This window comes from Musa acuminata, chromosome BXJ3-4 (assembly GCF_036884655.1).
Source record: "Musa acuminata AAA Group cultivar baxijiao chromosome BXJ3-4, Cavendish_Baxijiao_AAA, whole genome shotgun sequence".
Lineage (NCBI taxonomy): Eukaryota > Viridiplantae > Streptophyta > Magnoliopsida > Zingiberales > Musaceae > Musa > Musa acuminata.
Genome location: NC_088352.1, coordinates 37,142,020 through 37,160,838, shown reverse-complemented (window position 1 = coordinate 37,160,838; position 18,819 = coordinate 37,142,020). Strand labels below are relative to the sequence as shown.

The following is an 18,819-nucleotide window of genomic DNA, read 5'->3' as shown; positions in this document are numbered from 1 at the left end:
GGAGTGATAATTAGTTGAGAATTCTATAGACAGGATTACATCTTATTGGACTACTCCACATCTCAGTATATTAAATTGTTGGAAGTTGGAACAATCATTATACTGGGAGGAGGCAGACTCATATAAGCTATTTTAGGCATTCATACAAGTAGGGTCAAGAGCTGACTATATCTGCTGGTTAGCATATGAAGCAAGAATTAAAAACACATTTCCAGGATCTGAGTGTCGGTATGGTTCACAACCAACCAGACCAGCTGATGGTGAGAAAGAGAGCGGAGGAGGTGGAGGAGAAGGATGTGCAGGAGGAAAGAGAAGAAGAAGGAATTCAGGTGTCGGATAAGGATGTGCAGAAGGGTGTGCTTTGAGTGTGGGAGCATATGACTGTCATCAACTTTTGGGCATTTAAAAACATAAAAAGGAATCTGATACTGGTATCGGGTGGTAAGCTTACTGCCAGTACAGCTTCACTGGTCAACTAACCACATGAAACTTTAAATGCTCGTATGTACAAAAAAATTCTTTGCTCCACCAACATAGTAAACGTCTAGTTAAGCCCTTGTGTAATATATATACATCCCTTTTCCAAGGTTGGGAAAAGGGACCTTTTTATTGGTGGGCCCACATCCAAAATGGAAAAAATGACAAGAAACAGTAAAGAAAATGCAAAGAAAAAGGGAATGGAATTGGCTATCCCCTCTTATATTTCATTTGGTCGTCCAATAAATGCACATACAATTAGTTCAACCATATATCATCAGGATAAATGACAATTATCTGCATTTATTCTACACTGTTTACATGTTAGTTTTGAAATGTAAATCTATGGTAAGCCATTTTGGATTAGTAAGGTCTTGAAGAATCTAACTGGCTTTTTTAGTGTAAAGAATTGGGATCATAAAAAAATACACTTCAATTTATTAGGTAATGATTATGATTTAAGCACTGCTTAGGGTTATAAATAATAGCCCTTTTTGTAAACCAGGTTTTATTGTAACTAGTAAGAAATAAGAAACAATGAACTTATCACATTTTACTCTATTTATAAAGAACAAAGATCCATCATGTGGTATGACGAGCTTGCCTATTCCCTCTTTCTTTGGGAGAAAAATTATCTGGACATTAGATCCTCAGGGTGGCCCTTGGATTTACCAATCCTTTTGATGATTTGAATTGGGCTGAGGAAAGCTCACGGGATATGCTGGTGTGCTTCATTTGGTTTTCTCTTACACAATTCTCCACTATAAATTGCAGGCTTTGGTGAGTTCTTTAGAAACTAGGATTCATGAAACCGAGAAGAAATATGAGGAAACAACCAAAATAAGTGAGGAAAGGCTGAAGAAATCGCTTGAGGCAGAGTCAAAGATAACTGAACTGAAAAATTCAGTGAAAAGGTTTCTATATTTCTCTCATCTGTATCTTCAGTATGGCATACTTTATGATTACTGGGACTATAATCTTGGTTGAACGTCTGATCCTTCATTCGTGATTATACGTGCTCTTTTAGATATTCTCAGATTGAGTTTGTATTTTCTAAGTGCAGCCTGCAAGAGAAACTGTCTAACATGGAATCTGAGAATCAAGTTTTACGACAGCAGGCCTTGTTGCATTCATCTGTCAAAAGCCCACCTGAACATGTACCAGATCCCTGAATTCTGAAATATGTCATGCAGAAAATTTTACAAATCTCATTTTCCTTTCTGTTATGGCCTTTTTCACTTTTTATTGCTTTTATTTGCAGAGCATAGATGGTGTTTCTGAGCTCAATAAAGAGACTAAGGTCTGAAACATATTCATGATAATATTTGCTTGTTATTTTGACTTTTTCCATGTGTTGGCTATATTATTCTTGAATCATTCTTGCAGGATTTTGAAACTGTTCCTCCTGCTATTAAAAACCTTGCCAGGTTTGATTCTAGGATAAGGAAATCTTACATAGATAGGCAGCATGTAAGTGCTAGTTTTTCTAACAAAATAAATCTGTTATCGTCCCAGTTCTTAAGATTTGTCATTCACAACAGTATTTTACATGCAGGAGAATGTTGACACACTTATAAAATGTGTGGTTCAAAATATTGGTTTTGATCTAGGAAAGCCAGCTGCTGCATTGACTATATACAAATGTCTTCTCCACTGGAAGTTATTTGAAGCAGAAAAAACAAGTGTTTTTGACCGGCTTATCCAGATGATTGGTTCTGCGATTGAGGTACTTGCAGCTTATTGGTCAATCAATGTATATTTTAGTATTAAGTAACTACAAATTATAGAGATATTACTTGGTTTCACTAGCCTTTTTAAAGGTGTGTACTATATAGCCTTTTGCTTAACTTATGATTGAACGTTTCTAAAGATTTTCTTCTTTTCATAAAATTAATCTTGCAGATACAGACAAATGATTAGATCTTACAGTTACATAATTTTCCGGCAAGAAGAGAGTCTTATTTAATTAAGATAACAAAATGAGGAATATCGGGAAAATGTGACAAAAGGAAATTACAGGATTAGAGTAGGTTATTAATCGCAAAATTGTTTCATGATCACGGTGGACTTGCAGCGACATGATCAAGATCAGCCAAGTCAACTAGAAAGGATCAATTGGATCTCAATTGACTAATAAAATAATCTAAAACAACAAGAAAACTAGAAAAATTATTTTGATATATATATATATATATATATATATATATATATATATATATAATTAAGAGACATGTAGATGCATATCTATAGATATAATATTTTATATTAAGTTATAACTTATAACCAATTGTATATTTTTATATAAGTTACCATTAAAAAAAATGAATATTATAAAATCAGATGATATAACTTGACCTAATTTAATTGTGTCTTGCGATAAGGCAATGCAAAACGAAGAGTTGAGGACCAATACAACTTAATTTGTTTGGCTTGTCCTTGACCTATTAGCTATTTGGAACCCAATCGGTTGATAGGTATTATCAATCATATAATCATCATTTGGAAACTGTCATATTTGGTTTGTACTCACCAAAGAATAAACAGGGGACTAAAAGATACAATCGCTGTTATCATCTCTACCAAAATTTCAATTCTCATTATTGGACCCCATACCAGTCCCTCACTCGACCAATATGAACCTGCAACACCATGTGTATCGGCTGCTGACAGACAAAATTTTAAAAATGAAAAGAAAGAGAAGGGAAAAAGACAGGATAGATCTTTTTTTCCATCCCACTCCACTGTGCTGAGAGAAGTAATAGCCCTAAACACTGCTGCCACCACTGCCTCTTCCATTCTTCTCCTTTCTTTTCTTCCATTGCTGCTGCCTCTACTGTGTGAAATGAAATTGCAGGAGAATGATGATCACCAAGTGGAGGCCAACATTTAGAATCTTCAACTGAAGCGGGTCATCATGATCAACTGGTTTGGTCATAGGCATTTAAGCACAACTCAGATTATATGAAATTATATAAAATTTCAAATGAGCTACTGTGGCCTTGCCACAGCATGCTGATTGGTTATGAGACCAGTATGGATCATGTGTACCAACCAGCATGCCATGATATTTTGAACCATTATCTAAATCATTTTCTGATATAAGAATGTAATGGGATCTAAAAATGATTACACATGGTAACATAAACGGGTCTTGGTTCTCTACTGAATGTCTAAAGAAATTACAAATCCATTTCACTGTCTTCTCTATCCTTGGGATTTGTTGTCTCTTGTATTGATCAGTTATACAGCTGCGTCTCTGATGTAGGTAAAGTTGATTTTTCAGTTTTTATGCTACAATTTACCAAAGGGCTTGTTTCAACAAAGTATATAGGCACTTACACTAGTTGCACCTCTGCTGGGTTACAGTTAATGTCTTAGTTTTAACCTGCACTACAGCAAAAGGCTTGGTTCAAGACATGTATCAGCACTCTTACTTGGAACGTGGTATGCCTAGTATGATAAGTTGGTTTACTATATTGACTTTATAGCTAGCTAACCAATGTTCTAATAATTCCAAAGTACGGAATTATCCTTAGGGACATTATTGTAGTAACATATTTAAAGGAACTAGTGGTACCAAATTCTGTTGTTTGTCACTTGTTAGGTACAAGATGTTGAATCATTCATTTTAGGAAGTAAATCCTCAATGAGCAAAAATATACTGATGCTTTGAAGTAAACTCACATAATCATTGTGACATGAATTTTTTCAAAATTAATGGAGTACTTGCTGAAGATCGCAATGGAAAAAAAACATAATCTTTGAACTAGGAAATATGATTCCTTGGTGATTTAAAAGTCATCAAATTGTACCATTAGATTTGAAAAGTTTGTTATCAGGTGAAGGTTAGAATGAGAACTATATTTTGTGCTACAGTATCATATAATTATATTAATCTTAGATATTCGATTTGATTTTAGGCCACGATGAAGACAATATTGATTGCCTCTTCCAAGAATATTTTGTGCTACAGTAGCATACAATTATGCTTATAAATTGCAGATTATTATCACTTTTTTTCTTGTTCCTTTTATGAAGCTATCAGGTAAATCTTTTAAACTTTGTTTCTTTATCATTAGCACAGTTCTTCAAGTCACTTTTGTTGGTTAATTAGCTTGTATTTTGAGTTCCTGTTAGGTTCCTTTTGCTTTCTGCTCCATTAGCATAACATGTGGTTAGTCAACCACATTTTGGGAAGAATTGTCCCTTTATAAAGATGTTCACATAAATTTTTGATGCAGGATGATGAGAGCAATGATCATCTAGCTTATTGGTTATCAAACACATCTACTTTGTTATGCCTATTACAAAAGAGTCTTAAAGCTTCTGGTGCAGTTGTTGGCACACCACGCCGGAAACCTCCCCCACCAACATCCTTATTTGGGCGTATGGCACTAGTATGTGTTTCACTAAAGTTTTGGTTTTCATTATGGAAATTCTATTGCAAATTGTACCATGGTTACTGTAACATTTTTTAAATTAATACAAAACCTATGAACTATGCTCCTCTCTCTTTATGTAACATGATACCCTCTCTAGGGTTTCCGCTCTTCTTCAAGCCTTCCTGTGGATGGACTTGCTTTTGTGCGCCAAGTAGAGGCCAAGTATCCGGCCTTGCTTTTCAAGCAACAGCTCACAGCTTATGTGGAGAAAATTTTTGGAATCATTCGTGAGAATACAAAAAAAGAATTAACTTCATTGATTTCATTGTGTTTACAGGTATGATGATGGTTTGCTTGTTGTTTCTTATCCATCTCTATTATATTCTAAATTAGCTATTTATCTATGCTACTCTGATTGTTTGACTTTATCTTGCTTCATGTTGAGCTTCAATTTGTCAATTAGGTTTACATGCACAATTTCCTACCAAAATAAGCTCAAAATTCATTTTTATTGTGAATATTTATGATGAATTGATTGTCTCACTGTTCATGTCTTTTAAACCTTGAATAAAGAGTGGCACTAAACATCCGAAAAGAGTTTTGATAAAGAATCCTAGCTCTTCACAAAATCTGGAAGATACTTTGTTTGCCACAGGCCTATTCCATTAATAGAAACATTCAGAAAGTCTCTTATTTAGTCCCTATACGTAGTATCTTATCAACTGCTTACTATCACTAACTTTCACCAGAAAACCTGTGTAGATTCTTTTTATCTTCAAAATTACTTTGATATTCCCTAGTGAGGCAGAAGATTGTACAGAGCAGTGTCTGCCATACCGAATCGTACTGCCCGGTACGGGCGGTATGTACCGGTCCGACAGGCCAGCGGTATGCGGACCGCTCGGTACTGGTCCGCACTGTAGCAATGTAGCAGTGCTACAGTGCTCGGTACACCATACCGTACCGGTACCGAGCCCAGGTCGAAATACTGGTACGGTATGGTATTGCGAACCTTGGTACAGCATGCCAATTTGAGAGTGAACTTTGAGTTTACTAATGTATTTGAGCTTTAATTATATGTAAGTAATTGTAGAGGCCATGTTCTAGCTTCTTTCATGTGTTATAGTTGTGTAGAACTCCCAAAAATTCAATCCATATATTCAGAAGCTTGGCAAGGGACTAAGGTTGTGGTAATTTGGGTGAGCGTGCTTATGTTCTTGTTATAAGGTCAATTAGAACCAGAAATGAAAGCCATAAAACCTACTTGGTTCAAATCAACCTGCGTAGTCTTCAACAGAAAACAAAACTTATATAAGATAAAAATCACAATGGAATGTTGTCCTTGATATATATGTATGCGTATAATTTCATCATGGTTTCACATGATTTACTGTATTTTTTCTTTATAGATATTAATTGATAAATACTGAATAGCATATAATATATAGACATGAAACTAGCTAATGTGAACGACAAAATAATTAAGTGAAAAAATTTTAACAAGAATAATGAGAGAAAAAATTATTTTTCATCTTGTAGTTTTATAAGTGTTATTAGATATTAATACTTTTTACTTAAAGGCAACATATAGGCAGTTATATATCCATTACTCTTTTCATTAAGAGTGAAATATTTTGATTGGGTAGCTTTCGTATCATTCATCCCTATTTCTCAGTGTGTAATTAAAAAATATTTATGTTGTTCTTGATTTAGGCCTGCACCACACTTGTGTTTAGTGTAAAATGAATAAAAGATTTAATTGTTAATAATTAATGTCATTTGAGAATCTTGAAATATAACAAGAAAATATAAAGGCTTGTTGAAAGATAAAGTTGGCATTGCTTTCAGGGCAGAAGTTTCTTAATTAAGAGCTCATGAAAATATGAAGAGTGATAAATGATGTTTATGATAATATAAATTAAATAGAATGGAATAAAGCATTTTCTTTACATTTTTGAGTTTCTAATGAACTCTAAGCCAAGTGCAACTAGTGTGGTTTTGCTCCACTCTTTTTATTCAACATATTTACACAAATTCACATTTTCTACCTATACCAGAATTTACCCAACTCATTTTATTTTTCTACACATTTAGGATTTACTACATTTCGTGATTGGACTAACTCTATATTCCAATCCACTCCTTGACTGGTCCGGTCTTAGGTTGCTACAAATTTAATTGGTTGGGATAAATGATGCTCCAAATGAGATTCTTTTAGGTGAGTTCACATCAAAGAATATGATACCTATAGAATTATTTTGGGGTCTTGTGGTTTATATAATGCATCACATACTTTCTAGGAGGAACAATAATCAAATGATGGTTCCTATTGGTATTCCTTTCCAAAATTTGGTTGAAATCCCTTGCTCAATCTGTAGAATATTCCCTAAAGGCCTAAACAATGAAACTTGGCATTTTGTTTATGGATTTCCATTTACATAAAGTAGATACTTCGATGTTCGATTACTTACTGTATCCATATTGGATACATGTTGGATTGATTTTGGATAATTCTAGGATATGTGTTGGATACTTCCTCGATGTATTCCAATTTTAGTTAATTATAAAAAAATAAATACTCGTAGAAAAATGTTTCAATCTCAGTCTGGTGCCAATACAGGTCAGTGATTGAACCAGGGTACAAAAACCGTACTGATTGACATACAGAGACTAGAAGGGGTTGGTAGTAGTTGGTGTCCCACACCAAAGGGAGATAGAAGCGAAGGAAGCAGCAGTAGAGAATTGAGGAGACAGGAGACACCGTGAGGAGGCAGCAACTATGATGTGAGGAGATGGCAGCGATGGTATGTGTCAGATGTAGCAACGCAAGAAGGAATGGGAAGCCACGTGAGCAGCAAGAGATGGGATCATCAAGGCAAGGAGGAGGTGGCTGTGTTGACATCCAGGAGGCAAGGTTAAGGCAGAGGAGGTTGTGAGAGAGTGGAAGAGAAACTTTGAGAGAGAGATAGAGGGAGAGGAAGAGGGAGAGAGAGACAGAGAGAGTGAGAGAGATAGAGAGTTGCAAGAGCCATTGACAGAAGAAGAAAGAGGACTCGTACTGAAAAATGAAGCTTAAAATGTTCTAGTACCTGGTGATAGGCTTATGACAGGTATATCTATCTGTACCGGTCATTGTGGTTGGATTGCCCATAAGTGTATTAAGCAAGGTATGCAATACCGTATCGTACCCATGTTTCGAGGTTGGCTTGGTATGGTACGTTAGGGCGTACTGGACGGTACACCTAATTTAGGTGTAAAACCCTCCGAAAATATATGAAAATAAAAAAAATTAGGATAGAGTTTTTAAGTAAGAAATAAATATAGTAATAGCATAAGTTTAACAAAATCAATGTAAATTAGGTAAGAATAGTATCACATATCTTTTTCAGACTTTGAAGAATATCTTGTGCAAGGTTCGTATTTCAGTCCATTACGGATTGTCCTTATGTAAATATTAAAATATCTATAGAAAAATCATTTGAATTGTTAGACTATTTTGTTATAATATAAACTCTAAAATTCAAATGAATTAAATAATCACATATGTAGATATACTTGATTGCTGATTCTACTACCAAAACGAACGACGGGCCTCCACGGGTGGTGGATCGGGGTCCTCGATCCTATACATCTGCAAATCAATATGATATGTTTGTTGGACCCAATCATGAAATTGATCCCATGACATAGTGTATTGATACACCGTATGCTATTGATGCATCAATGTGGTGTTAATCGTAGGCTGATCGTTATAAATCATATTCGTTACAAATCGTTGTTTTGTAGAGTTTAGGAGAGCACAAATGTGAGAAAAAAAGAGTTTGAGATAGTTTAAGAGAGTATGAGAATGTAATGGAGTGAAATAAGAGAGAAGAAGGGTTTGAATACTATGAGAAAGGGCTCCAATGGTCAATTTGATCGTTCGTGCACTGTAGCACTGTCACAGTGCGAATCAATCGTTACCAAGAGGTAACGGTCGATTAGTTGTGTCGGGCGGTAACGGTCGAAATTTCGACTGTTACCGCCTAATATTACCTCGTATCGTCCGATACGAGGCGCTTTTAAACGTTCCGCCTGGCAGTAGGCAGTCCGCGTACTGATATGTTGTCGGACTGGTACGTACCGCCCATGCCGGGCGGTACCATTCGAAATTACATACCTTGGTATTGAGTAGTAAACACTATTCTAAGCCTCGCTCGATCCACATGCTGGTCATGGCTCGGTCCAGTAAAAACTGACTTGCAGTAACCGGTATGGTGGTTTCATTTAACCTAGCCCAAGAGTTTGTGGATATTTTATGGTTAAACTTCATTTTTATTGAATGTTGAGTATGACTAGATAACATTATCTTATGTTGTTTGTAATAAAAATTAAAATATTATTGATGAAATTAAAATAATAATATTTTGATAATTTCTTGTTATCTTCCCTATATTTTTAAATTGTTATTTTACTAAAATAATCTTTCATGATAAATATAGGCATTTAACTACTTAATTTATCAGTATAAATATATATCAAGCTTTATTTTTTGTATATATATATATATATATATATATATATTTATATTTATATTTATTTATTTATCTTGATGTGTGTATTTTTTTTTTCAAGATTTGGCATATTTTAAATTTGTATCATGTTGTGTTGGTATCCCATATCCATACCGGTATCCATGGTTCATAGTTGTCATGTCTTTAAAAAGTTGGAGTATAAACTTTCCACCTTTCCTTTATTTATTTATTATCCAATTTATTTTTTTGCTAATTCTGACAAAGCATGCCTGACCACCATAGTTTTGAAACATTAATAATTCTTTTTTCTGATTATATGTGGAAATTGAAGGCGCCAAAAACAGCAAAAACAAAAAGTATGGTGAGAGGACGTTCATTTGGAAATTCAACTCAAAACAGCACCTGGCAGAGTATCATTGACAACCTTGATAACCTGCTAATAACATTGCAAGAAAATTATGTAAGGATTGTCTTGTCAAGTGAAATTAACTGCTAACTTAATATTAACACCAGTAGTTACATCACGTATTATTTTTCTGTTGACTTACAGGTGCCTGCAGTCCTAATCCGAAATATATTTACTCAAGTTTTCTCTTTCATTAATGTCCAACTCTTTAACAGGTGAAATGCTCTCTTTTCTTTTGCTTTAACTTCTCTATCCATGTCATACTATTGAAATGTGCTATTACATACTGCTACAGTCTTCTCCTGCGCCGAGAATGTTGCTCCTTTAGCAATGGAGAGTATATGAAATCTGGCTTGTCTGAGCTGGAACTGTGGTTTGCTAAAGCAAAGCCAGAGGTAATGGATCTCAAGAACTTCTTTTGCTATGGAAACTTTGTTGTTTATATCTGATCGTGTTAATGTCATATGACAACCTTCCTTTAGCATGTTGGGTCATCATGGGACGAACTTAAGCACACAAGACAGGCTGTTGGTTTCTTGGTAAGTAGATTCATTTTGATGTACGATGAAATATCATTCTATATAAATAAATTTTAGCTCTTAAATGGTTGTATCTCTTTCGAGTGTATTGCTTAATTATATAGCTTCAGATAAATGCATCAGAATTATTGCATCAATATTTGGAGGAATTGGATGAGGTTGATTCCTTAGATCTGAGTGTCTATTAACGAAAGAATGTTTTGGTGCTTTTAGGGTGTATGCTTATGTATTTTTTACTAGTGACTGAAATAAGATCATCTTTGTGCCAATTTTTCTGTTTTCCCGTTTATTTCAGATATGTGGTCGTTAAGGTCTAAAAAGCAACCTTACCGGTTGGTTTATTCTGGTTTTTATTAGTCTCGATGGCTGACCAGTACATGGAACATGCAATTTTGCTCAATCCAGTTCGGAACCAAGCTTATCACTCGGCAAGTTTGCTGCACGTGACTTACCATGCTCAGTATATGTATCTGTTGTACCCCTTGTTTTCTCCTCTCTCCCAGTGTTTGTTCTTTATGGATAGTCTACATCTTGTTTTCTCCTCTCTCCCAGTGTTTGTTCTTTATGGATAGTCTACATCGCTGCTGGCTTCTTGCCACTGCCGCTCGTCCCCTTCCACTGCTCGTCAGCATCGTTGCATTGCTACCTCTTCTATGTTGCATGGTACTGTATGAATCCACCTCCAACTCCTAATCTGTGCCATCTCTCTCTTCTTTCTTTCTCTTCCCTCTCTCTCTCCTTGCAATAGTCCTAATCTGCCTCTTCTTTGTTGCATGGCACCAGCCCCTAGTGGTCAAATTGCCATTTCAATCTATATTTAGCAAATTGGTTTCTAATGTAGAAAATGCATTTGTTATTTGTTTGCAAATTTAGTTAAAATCACTATAAGCAGTAAGTCAAAAGAATCTTGGCATGTGAAAGCAATGCTCTCTTTATGTTCTCTTCACCTCATGGTCATTTTTCTTGGTGTCATATGCAGGTAATATTTCAGAAGTATAGGATTTCCTACGATGAGATAGTCAATGACCTATGCCCAGTACGCCAACTTTCTCTTTCTGCTCCATTCAAATCTCCGTCTGATGTGCATTAACACAACTTGATGGTTTTGTAGGTGCTGAGTGTCCAACAACTGTACAAAATTTGCACGCAGTATTGGGATGACAAATATAACAGTCAAAGTGTCTCTCCGACTGTAAGTCCAAACGACTGCAATCTTGCTGATTTTCTCATGCTTTGGAAAAAATTATTTTCTCTCATGTGATTTTACTATATATTATATTTTTTTCCCCATTGAATAGTCCAAACATTATAACAAAAGAGCCAACTATGCCTTTTGCAGGTCCTTTCCGACATGAATACATTAATGATAAAGGATTCTGCTGATGCTGACAGCGATAGTGCTTTTCTGTTGGAAGATGATCCCAGGTAGTTGGTGTTCTTTAACTGTAACCATGGAAAATTTTGTCGCAATTCATGATGTTGTTCTTTTGTGATGCAGCATCCCCTTCTCACTGGACGAAGTATCAAGTTCTATACAGGATAAGGACTTACATGGTGTCAAACCACCAGAGGATCTCCTCAAAAATCCAGCCTTCCAATTTTTGAATGACTAAAAATTTTCATGTCTAGTCCCAAATTTGTTTCCCGTCAGCAGACCTACCCGCTGGGTTTTTAAGTTTTTTACATTTCACCGAGGTTCATAAATTTTTGTGCACTCCGTGTGTTCACAGAGGTTCATAAACGGCTGGTTCTCTTGGGTTTTTTTTTTTTTTTCACCTTTGTGCATGTGTGTGTGTGCGCGTGTGTGAGAGAGTGAGAGAGTGAGAGAGAGAGAAGCATTCTTTGTAGGCAAGATATTGTTTTCTATGTTTTCAAGTAGTCGAGCTTCGTGGGAAGCATTTGTTTTCGAGTTGAAAACATTTGTAAAACCAGCTCTCATATTGAATTCATTTTTGTTTATGGTAGGTATCAAAAGATATGGCTTTCATTGTAACCCTTATATCTCTTATTTCTTTTAGGCAAAACATGCCTACCCTGAATCGTATCTTTGTCAATGGAATCAATGCTGTAAGAAAAGCTGCATGTCAAATGAGTTTGTGCATTCTCTCCAGAGTCAATTTAAGCTGATTCATTACATCATTCGTTCGCTGCAATAAACTGCAGGAACAAAAGAAAAAGAAAATATGCAGGGCAAATATGGAGCTCGCTTAGTTTAAAAGAGAGCAGCACAAATTGTCAGGAAATGATAAACGTTCAGACACCTCCTTGGAATTGGAATGTCATCATCTATGTTATCATCATCATCATCACCATCACCTCCTTGGTATTCTCCTCCAATGTTTCAAGCACGATCAGTATTTTCTACCAAATTGAACCAAGTCGGGCTACAGTTTTATAGCAATCCTTAATTAGGTAAACAAATATCAGATTATTTAAACGGTGTATTAACTAACATCAATAACAAAACTAGCCTTGGCAGTCTTTCTGCCATTGCCTCGAAGAAACAATTAAGTCTCTCCGAATGGTTTAAAACTTTCCTTCACAAGCCAATGGAGAAGAAAAGACCAATAAATTTAAGCTTCATGCATAAAACATAATCTCAAATAATGTCAAACTCAAGGTGTCAAGAATTCTGGGGACCTTCTGATGATTGTTTCATCATCATACCTTCCTGAGAGTAGCCAGAAACTTCATCCTCCTTCGGGTCTGCTAACTATCTTTGCTAGTACCTACATGTTTTATGCACGTGAGCGACTGATGAATTAGGAAAGGGAAAGCACTTGAGCAAGCCCGCAGACTGCGTTCACTCTCTCATCTCAATACAGTTGATGTTTAACTCAATACATTTTATAAAAGAATTTTCATTAGATACCTTCTTCACCCATCAGACAGATGATGTTTAACTGAACACAATGAGAATGTTACCAAATCCTAGCCTTAGGTGGTCAAATGACTTCCTTAGAAAATTAAACACCAAGTGCTTGCAATAGAAAGATCTATTGGTCAATTTGATCCCCTGCAACCGTAACAAGATCAAAATTTCCATCAATAATTGGTCAATAATACATTAGTATGCATTTATCTGACAAGTTTTGTGGGTTCACTTAAATTGTTTTCAAGGACAAAACAACTTTCTAGTTTCTGATTTGATATATGTCAATTTCAACAGTTCAGTAATTACACAATTTAAGTTCTTAATCATTCACTTCTGATGGCACTTAGACATCTCATTTTTTATCCTTGATAATATAAACATTTAAAATGCACAGGCCACTACAATACATACGAAAGTGAATGATAATGAACTTTAATTATTGTTAAGTGAATGTAGATAAAATTCCTACTTACTGAATAATTAAGACGTAGATATAGTTGTCGATAAAATTTCTACGATCTTGCCGGCACCTCCACCGTAGTATCCACCTCTCAATTCCAATCTCTTCGAAACCCTAACCGACGATCAACCCCAAAAATTCCCCAGTTCAGGCCACGGTCCATCTTGCAAGAAAAGTATTGCTCAAGATCGGTTCTCAAGAAAACCCACCGATAGCAGAAACCGGAAAGATCGAACGACTTGCTTAGAGCAAAGAGAAAGAAAATAAAAAAGAATCCAGGGAAAAAAAATTACACAACAAAAGAAGGTCTGGATATTACAGCGGGATCTTGAGACGGTCTTGCAAAGAAATCTGCAATCAAATCCGAAGATAATACCCTCTTTGCCTCACTAATTATTCTCTCCTCTTCCGATCTTTCTTTCTTGTGATACTACAGCGCTTCTTGCGATGGACTCGTCGGGAGTATGGTTTTGGTCGGTCGGGGTTTTGGCTCTCCTCTTCCCTCCTCACAGATGGTTGTATAAGCGACCATCGGTAACAGCAAATGATATTTATAGTGTGGCGAGATGATTAGCAACATAATTTGTTTTAAGAGCGTGTTATAGTAAACCAAAATTTCTACTAATACTTACTTTTCTTATTTTGGTTTATATATATATATATATATATATATATATGAACCCGACCTGTGGAGCCCACACGTTAGTGGGTGTGAGTGTGAGGGTTTTGAACGGGTATCGAAGAGTTCGGTGCGAGAAGAAGTTCCCGTATAGAAGGAACCTTTGCACGCCATGTGTGTCTATATATATATATATATATATATATATATAGCGGTCCGACCAAGCGTCGAACAGGTAAGGGGCAGTGAGGAGTCTCCTCTTGTGGCAGGCGAAGTGTGGCCAGGGGCGCCGCTGCGGCCTACGACACCATCAACATCATAATCGACCGGCGGAGGGGACGTGGGAAGAGACGATGCCGACGGTGCTGCCGCGACCCGTGACGTTCGTGACGGGAAACACAAAGAAGCTCGAGGAAGTCCGTGCCATCCTCGGCCATTCCATTCCCTTTCGATCTCTGAAGCTCGATCGTAACTAATCTTTCCTCCATCTCTTGTTCTCTCACTTGCTTCAAGAGGAAAATCTGTTGATCTCTAATTGCCCTCGAATCAATCCGCCTGCCCATGAATAGCAGTTGGTTTCTTTAGATGTTTACCCGCCAATGATTATGCCAGGCTCAGTGTTTCTTAGTAGTAAACGTGTAAGTCTAGAATGCTGATAGGAACACAATTCCCCTGTTTTGTTCTTGATGTTACTCACCTTAAACGTTTGCAGTGCCGGAATTGCAAGGTGAGCCAGAAGAAATATCCAAAGAAAAGGCCCGACTGGCTGCAGCCTCGGTATTGTGGTGTTTGCTTATGTTGTTAATCTAAAAAGTTTCCAGTTGAGTTGTGATAGTGCTTTGTGTAACCTCTATGTTGTTACATATGGTTTAACCTTTTTCTTTTGATTCCTTGTGCTAAAGGTAAATGGGCCTGTACTCGTCGAGGACACTTGCTTGTGCTTCAATGCTTTGAATGGTCTCCCAGGTAGCTGCTTTGTGCCTTTTGCTTCTTTAATTTCTTGTGTTTCATTCTATTTGCCAGAATATAACTTAGCTTATCATTTAACTTTCAGGACCTTACATGTAAGTCTTTCATTAATTTCCTTCGAGGTGATACCTTTCCTCTGGTACTTATACACTAGTGATGTAGTTATGTGTAGCTCTGTACTAATATCTCAGTGTCTCCTTCATTTAAGCATCATGGCTATAGGTTCTGATGATTTTCCTGTCTTCTAATCTTATTGACATGATCTTCGAATGGATAACCAGAAAGTGGTTCTTGCTGAAGATTGGACATGAAGGTTTTAGAATCTTATGATTTCAAGTATATTTTCTTCTCTTTACACTGAGATGATGTTTACTTGTATGTTCAAATTTTCACTTGTTACAGGCCTGAACAATATACTGAATGCCTATGAAGACAAATCGGCTTATGCTATGTGTATTTTTTCTCTTTCTCTTGGTCCGAACTTAGAGCCAGTTACATTTCTTGGGAAGACCCAGGTAATAATTTCTTTCCCGCTGCCATGGGCATCCTTTATTGTGTCTTCTTTTGTCAATTTGTTGTCCTTTATTAAGTCCTTAGTGCAGTACACACTTAACACAAAAATGGTAATCAATGTTTTTGTTCTACGTACTTGAGCTTGTATTATGAACAAAGAAATTGAATTATGAGGAAAGAAGTAAGTGTGACAATATATGCTGTAAAATAGATGGTAGTAGTAGTCAGGCAACTAGATTGGCAAGGTTTTTTGTTTTGTGGGGGGAGTCAAATAGGCAAGGAATTTTTTATGATGATCTATATCAATAGAAAGAAAAGTGAATTTTTTACAGACATGAATGACAGAGAGAAAGATGGTGGGGAGAACTTTCGTGGGGTGGGGGTGGGGGTGGGGGTGGTGGGAGGACAAAGGAGTTGAATAGTTATTTGATTCGGGCTCTACTAGTAGGAAGACTTTACCCTTAGGAGGTGTCTCCTCTGAGGATCATAGTGTCGATTCCTAGCGAAAATTTATTAAGATTGTGAAGGTGTGAAGTTGAGTTCATATCAAATGAACTTGGACTAGCTAAGACCCACTTTTGAATTGGTAAAATGGTGACTCACCATAATTATTGATGTGGGGGATTATGTTAGGTAGCGAATCGAAGCTAATCTAGACCTCAGTTTGTCTCAACCAAACCAATGTCCAGCCTGCTTCAGAAGATGAGATCCAAGAGTACTTTCAATGCCTTGAGATACCTGCAGTCCTCTTCAGACTGTCCAGGACAATAGTTTGTTGAATTGGAAGGCTTTGGCGATGGAAATAGGTCTCAAAGAGTCCCATTCGAGAAACGACGTGAGGCCTAGTGTGCCTATTTCAAGATGGAATGAGCCTAGATGACCTAAGCAAGGATGCAGAGTCCTTCGCCAAAACAGGGACTGACAATCCCTGTACTATGCCTAAGCCCAATGTGTCTCTAGACTGTGAACAAGCCTTGTTAGAGTCTTGTCCTCTCAGTTCACTGTTCTTGTGAAAAATTCAGTCAAGTTTGACTCATAATTCCTCAGGAACTATAAATGAATATAACCAAAACACATCGTCATACCTGATGTTGTCTTTTTTATTTTTTTTATAGTCGTATTTGTTTGCTAATATAAAGTATATTTGTATTATATCTATGGGGAAATGTACGAGAGAGGGATTGGGTGCTTTCACAATTTATATATTTAAATTTAAAGAGTACAAAATCATACATATGTATGTTTTTTTTTTTGATAAGTATACATATGTATGTTGTTGGTGTATGACAGAAAGAGAGAGCTTCGATGGATTATATTTGCACATAAATGTATGAAAGACATTGGGTGCTTTGAGTTGTCTGTACTTCCTATGTGAAGTATTCAAGTATAACTGTATAAAGGATTTCGGTGTTATGCAACTCTACCATGCCAATGTTGTATTACTTATGTGAAGCTGCTGAACATGAGATGATTCTGTGGGAAAAGTCAGCGCTTGTAGTTGCAAGTTTAGGATTTTAGTTTCATCATCCTGATAAAGAAACCAGATTGAATTTTCTTACACTTTGATAGTTACACAAGATTTTCAAGGTAATTAGCTCTTTTTCCTTTGGTATATGTTAGACTGCAGAATTCCTTTAGGTACACAAGATTTCTCATTTATCCTAAAATAGCTTGATTCACCTCTATTTGATCCAAGTTGAAGTTCCGTGTTTTTTGTGTTTGCTTAGTCTATGACTTCCTTAGATTATTGTATGAGAAATTCTTATAATGGATTAAGCTTAAATAATGTCCTTGTCACATCATATTCTATGTTGATGAAAAAATTGATGTGTTTGATTGTTGTGGTGTGAAGTGGGTTTGAAGAATGAAAATGACCATAAATGCAATATTTAAGCAGTTAATGCATTCTATGAAAAAAATTTACGTCTACATCAGTCGCATTGGCTTGCAATTTTGGATGTTGGTCTTCATGGCTGCGGATGAAAGTGACACTTAAGAATAAAGATCTCTACATGCTAATTTGGGTTAACTTATCTTTGAATAGTTCCAAAGATAAGTTCCAAACATGTTCCTAGAGTTCACTCTTTTGTTTCTTCTCCAGAACCCAAACACTTAATGCAATAAACATAGTGCTCCAACCCCAATGCTTTAGCATGTGTATAGAATATGTACACGTATTTGACCCATGACTAAAGCTCGGCCCAATTTGTTATCTGGGTTGGGGCTGATATAGAAACTTTAATTCTCATCACCCCAGCACATAAACCAAATGGATCGAGTGAATCCAAAACACCATAATACACCACCTTGGTTTATATTCAATAGGATCCAAAAAAACAGCCTTCTAGGCCACACAACCCTATTCATTCTGTAAGCTTTATCACGTGAGGGATGTGCCATGTTCCAAAGGCATGCTATGCTGTCTGGATACTGCTTTTGGGGTTTCACATTGTCTGGCTTTGGAAGCCACATTCATCATTACATCTTTGTGTGTGTTCAATAAGCAATGTCCCGGTTACTACAGACTGACTCTAATGCTATAATTGTAGGGTAAAATTGTTCCTCCAAGAGGTCCTACTGATTTTGGATGGGATCCGATCTTCCAACCAGATGGCTATGAGCAAACGTAAAACTCCTCCTCCCAAAATCCTTTTGAATTTGGTTTATTGACATGATATGATATGCTTATCATATACAAAACATTGCCTGGTGAAGCTACGCTGAGATGCCGAAAGAGGAAAAGAATAAGATATCCCACCGCTCAAAAGCACTGGCGTTGGTGAAATCACACTTTGCGGCTGCCGATTACATCTTCCAAACAGATGGCTCTCATTAACAGCTCAATAGCAATGGGCTTGTTGTTGCTGAGGAGGTGGATTCTGTAGACATCTATATCTTGTCATGGTCACTGCCTAGTTCTTGAACATCCGTAAACTACATGGAGCATTATGCTTGTTAGAACATCTTAATTGGAAGAAGTACATTTATTTAGCTTGTGCTTTTGTTTTGTCTGCTGAATTATATAGTTGGTTGAACCACTTTCTGAGTACTACCTGATGGCAGTG

General features: G+C 36.4%; 2 protein-coding genes and 1 long non-coding RNA gene across 4 annotated transcripts in view; 2 read left to right on the top strand and 1 right to left on the bottom strand.

Moving 5' to 3' along the window:
- Nucleotides 1-12,277, top strand: part of LOC103976617 (myosin-6) — a 33,535-nt gene extending 21,258 nt beyond the window's left edge. Inside the window, exons 26-40 of the mRNA XM_009391886.3 lie at nt 1,252-1,391; nt 1,541-1,634; nt 1,739-1,777; nt 1,864-1,947; nt 2,033-2,203; nt 4,719-4,874; nt 5,017-5,196; nt 9,705-9,833; nt 9,924-9,994; nt 10,075-10,174; nt 10,262-10,318; nt 11,298-11,354; nt 11,430-11,510; nt 11,658-11,743; nt 11,817-12,277. Coding sequence (XP_009390161.2) covers nt 1,252-1,391; nt 1,541-1,634; nt 1,739-1,777; nt 1,864-1,947; nt 2,033-2,203; nt 4,719-4,874; nt 5,017-5,196; nt 9,705-9,833; nt 9,924-9,994; nt 10,075-10,174; nt 10,262-10,318; nt 11,298-11,354; nt 11,430-11,510; nt 11,658-11,743; nt 11,817-11,931 — 1,560 coding nt within the window. The 3' untranslated portion in view covers nt 11,932-12,277. The remainder of the gene's footprint in view (nt 1-1,251; nt 1,392-1,540; nt 1,635-1,738; nt 1,778-1,863; nt 1,948-2,032; nt 2,204-4,718; nt 4,875-5,016; nt 5,197-9,704; nt 9,834-9,923; nt 9,995-10,074; nt 10,175-10,261; nt 10,319-11,297; nt 11,355-11,429; nt 11,511-11,657; nt 11,744-11,816) is intronic.
- A 123-nt stretch (nt 12,278-12,400) lies between these two features.
- LOC135635149 (uncharacterized) lies at nt 12,401-14,161 on the bottom strand. Of its 2 annotated transcripts, XR_010495562.1 has the most exons (3): nt 13,973-14,161; nt 13,667-13,891; nt 12,401-12,702 (listed from the first exon to the last, which is right to left on the bottom strand). It is a non-coding gene; the product is annotated as an uncharacterized LOC135635149 (long non-coding RNA). The 2 variants fall into 2 exon arrangements; XR_010495561.1 differs by having other exon boundaries at nt 13,667-14,161.
- A 330-nt stretch (nt 14,162-14,491) lies between these two features.
- LOC135635148 (inosine triphosphate pyrophosphatase-like) lies at nt 14,492-18,745 on the top strand. Its single transcript, XM_065146030.1, has 8 exons — nt 14,492-14,740; nt 14,985-15,049; nt 15,175-15,238; nt 15,327-15,336; nt 15,523-15,554; nt 15,644-15,756; nt 18,304-18,380; nt 18,470-18,745. Exons 1-8 carry the CDS (start codon nt 14,626-14,628, stop codon nt 18,588-18,590), a joined length of 597 nt encoding a protein of 198 aa, XP_065002102.1. The 5' UTR covers nt 14,492-14,625; the 3' UTR covers nt 18,591-18,745.
- Nucleotides 18,746-18,819: the final 74 nt, after the last annotated feature.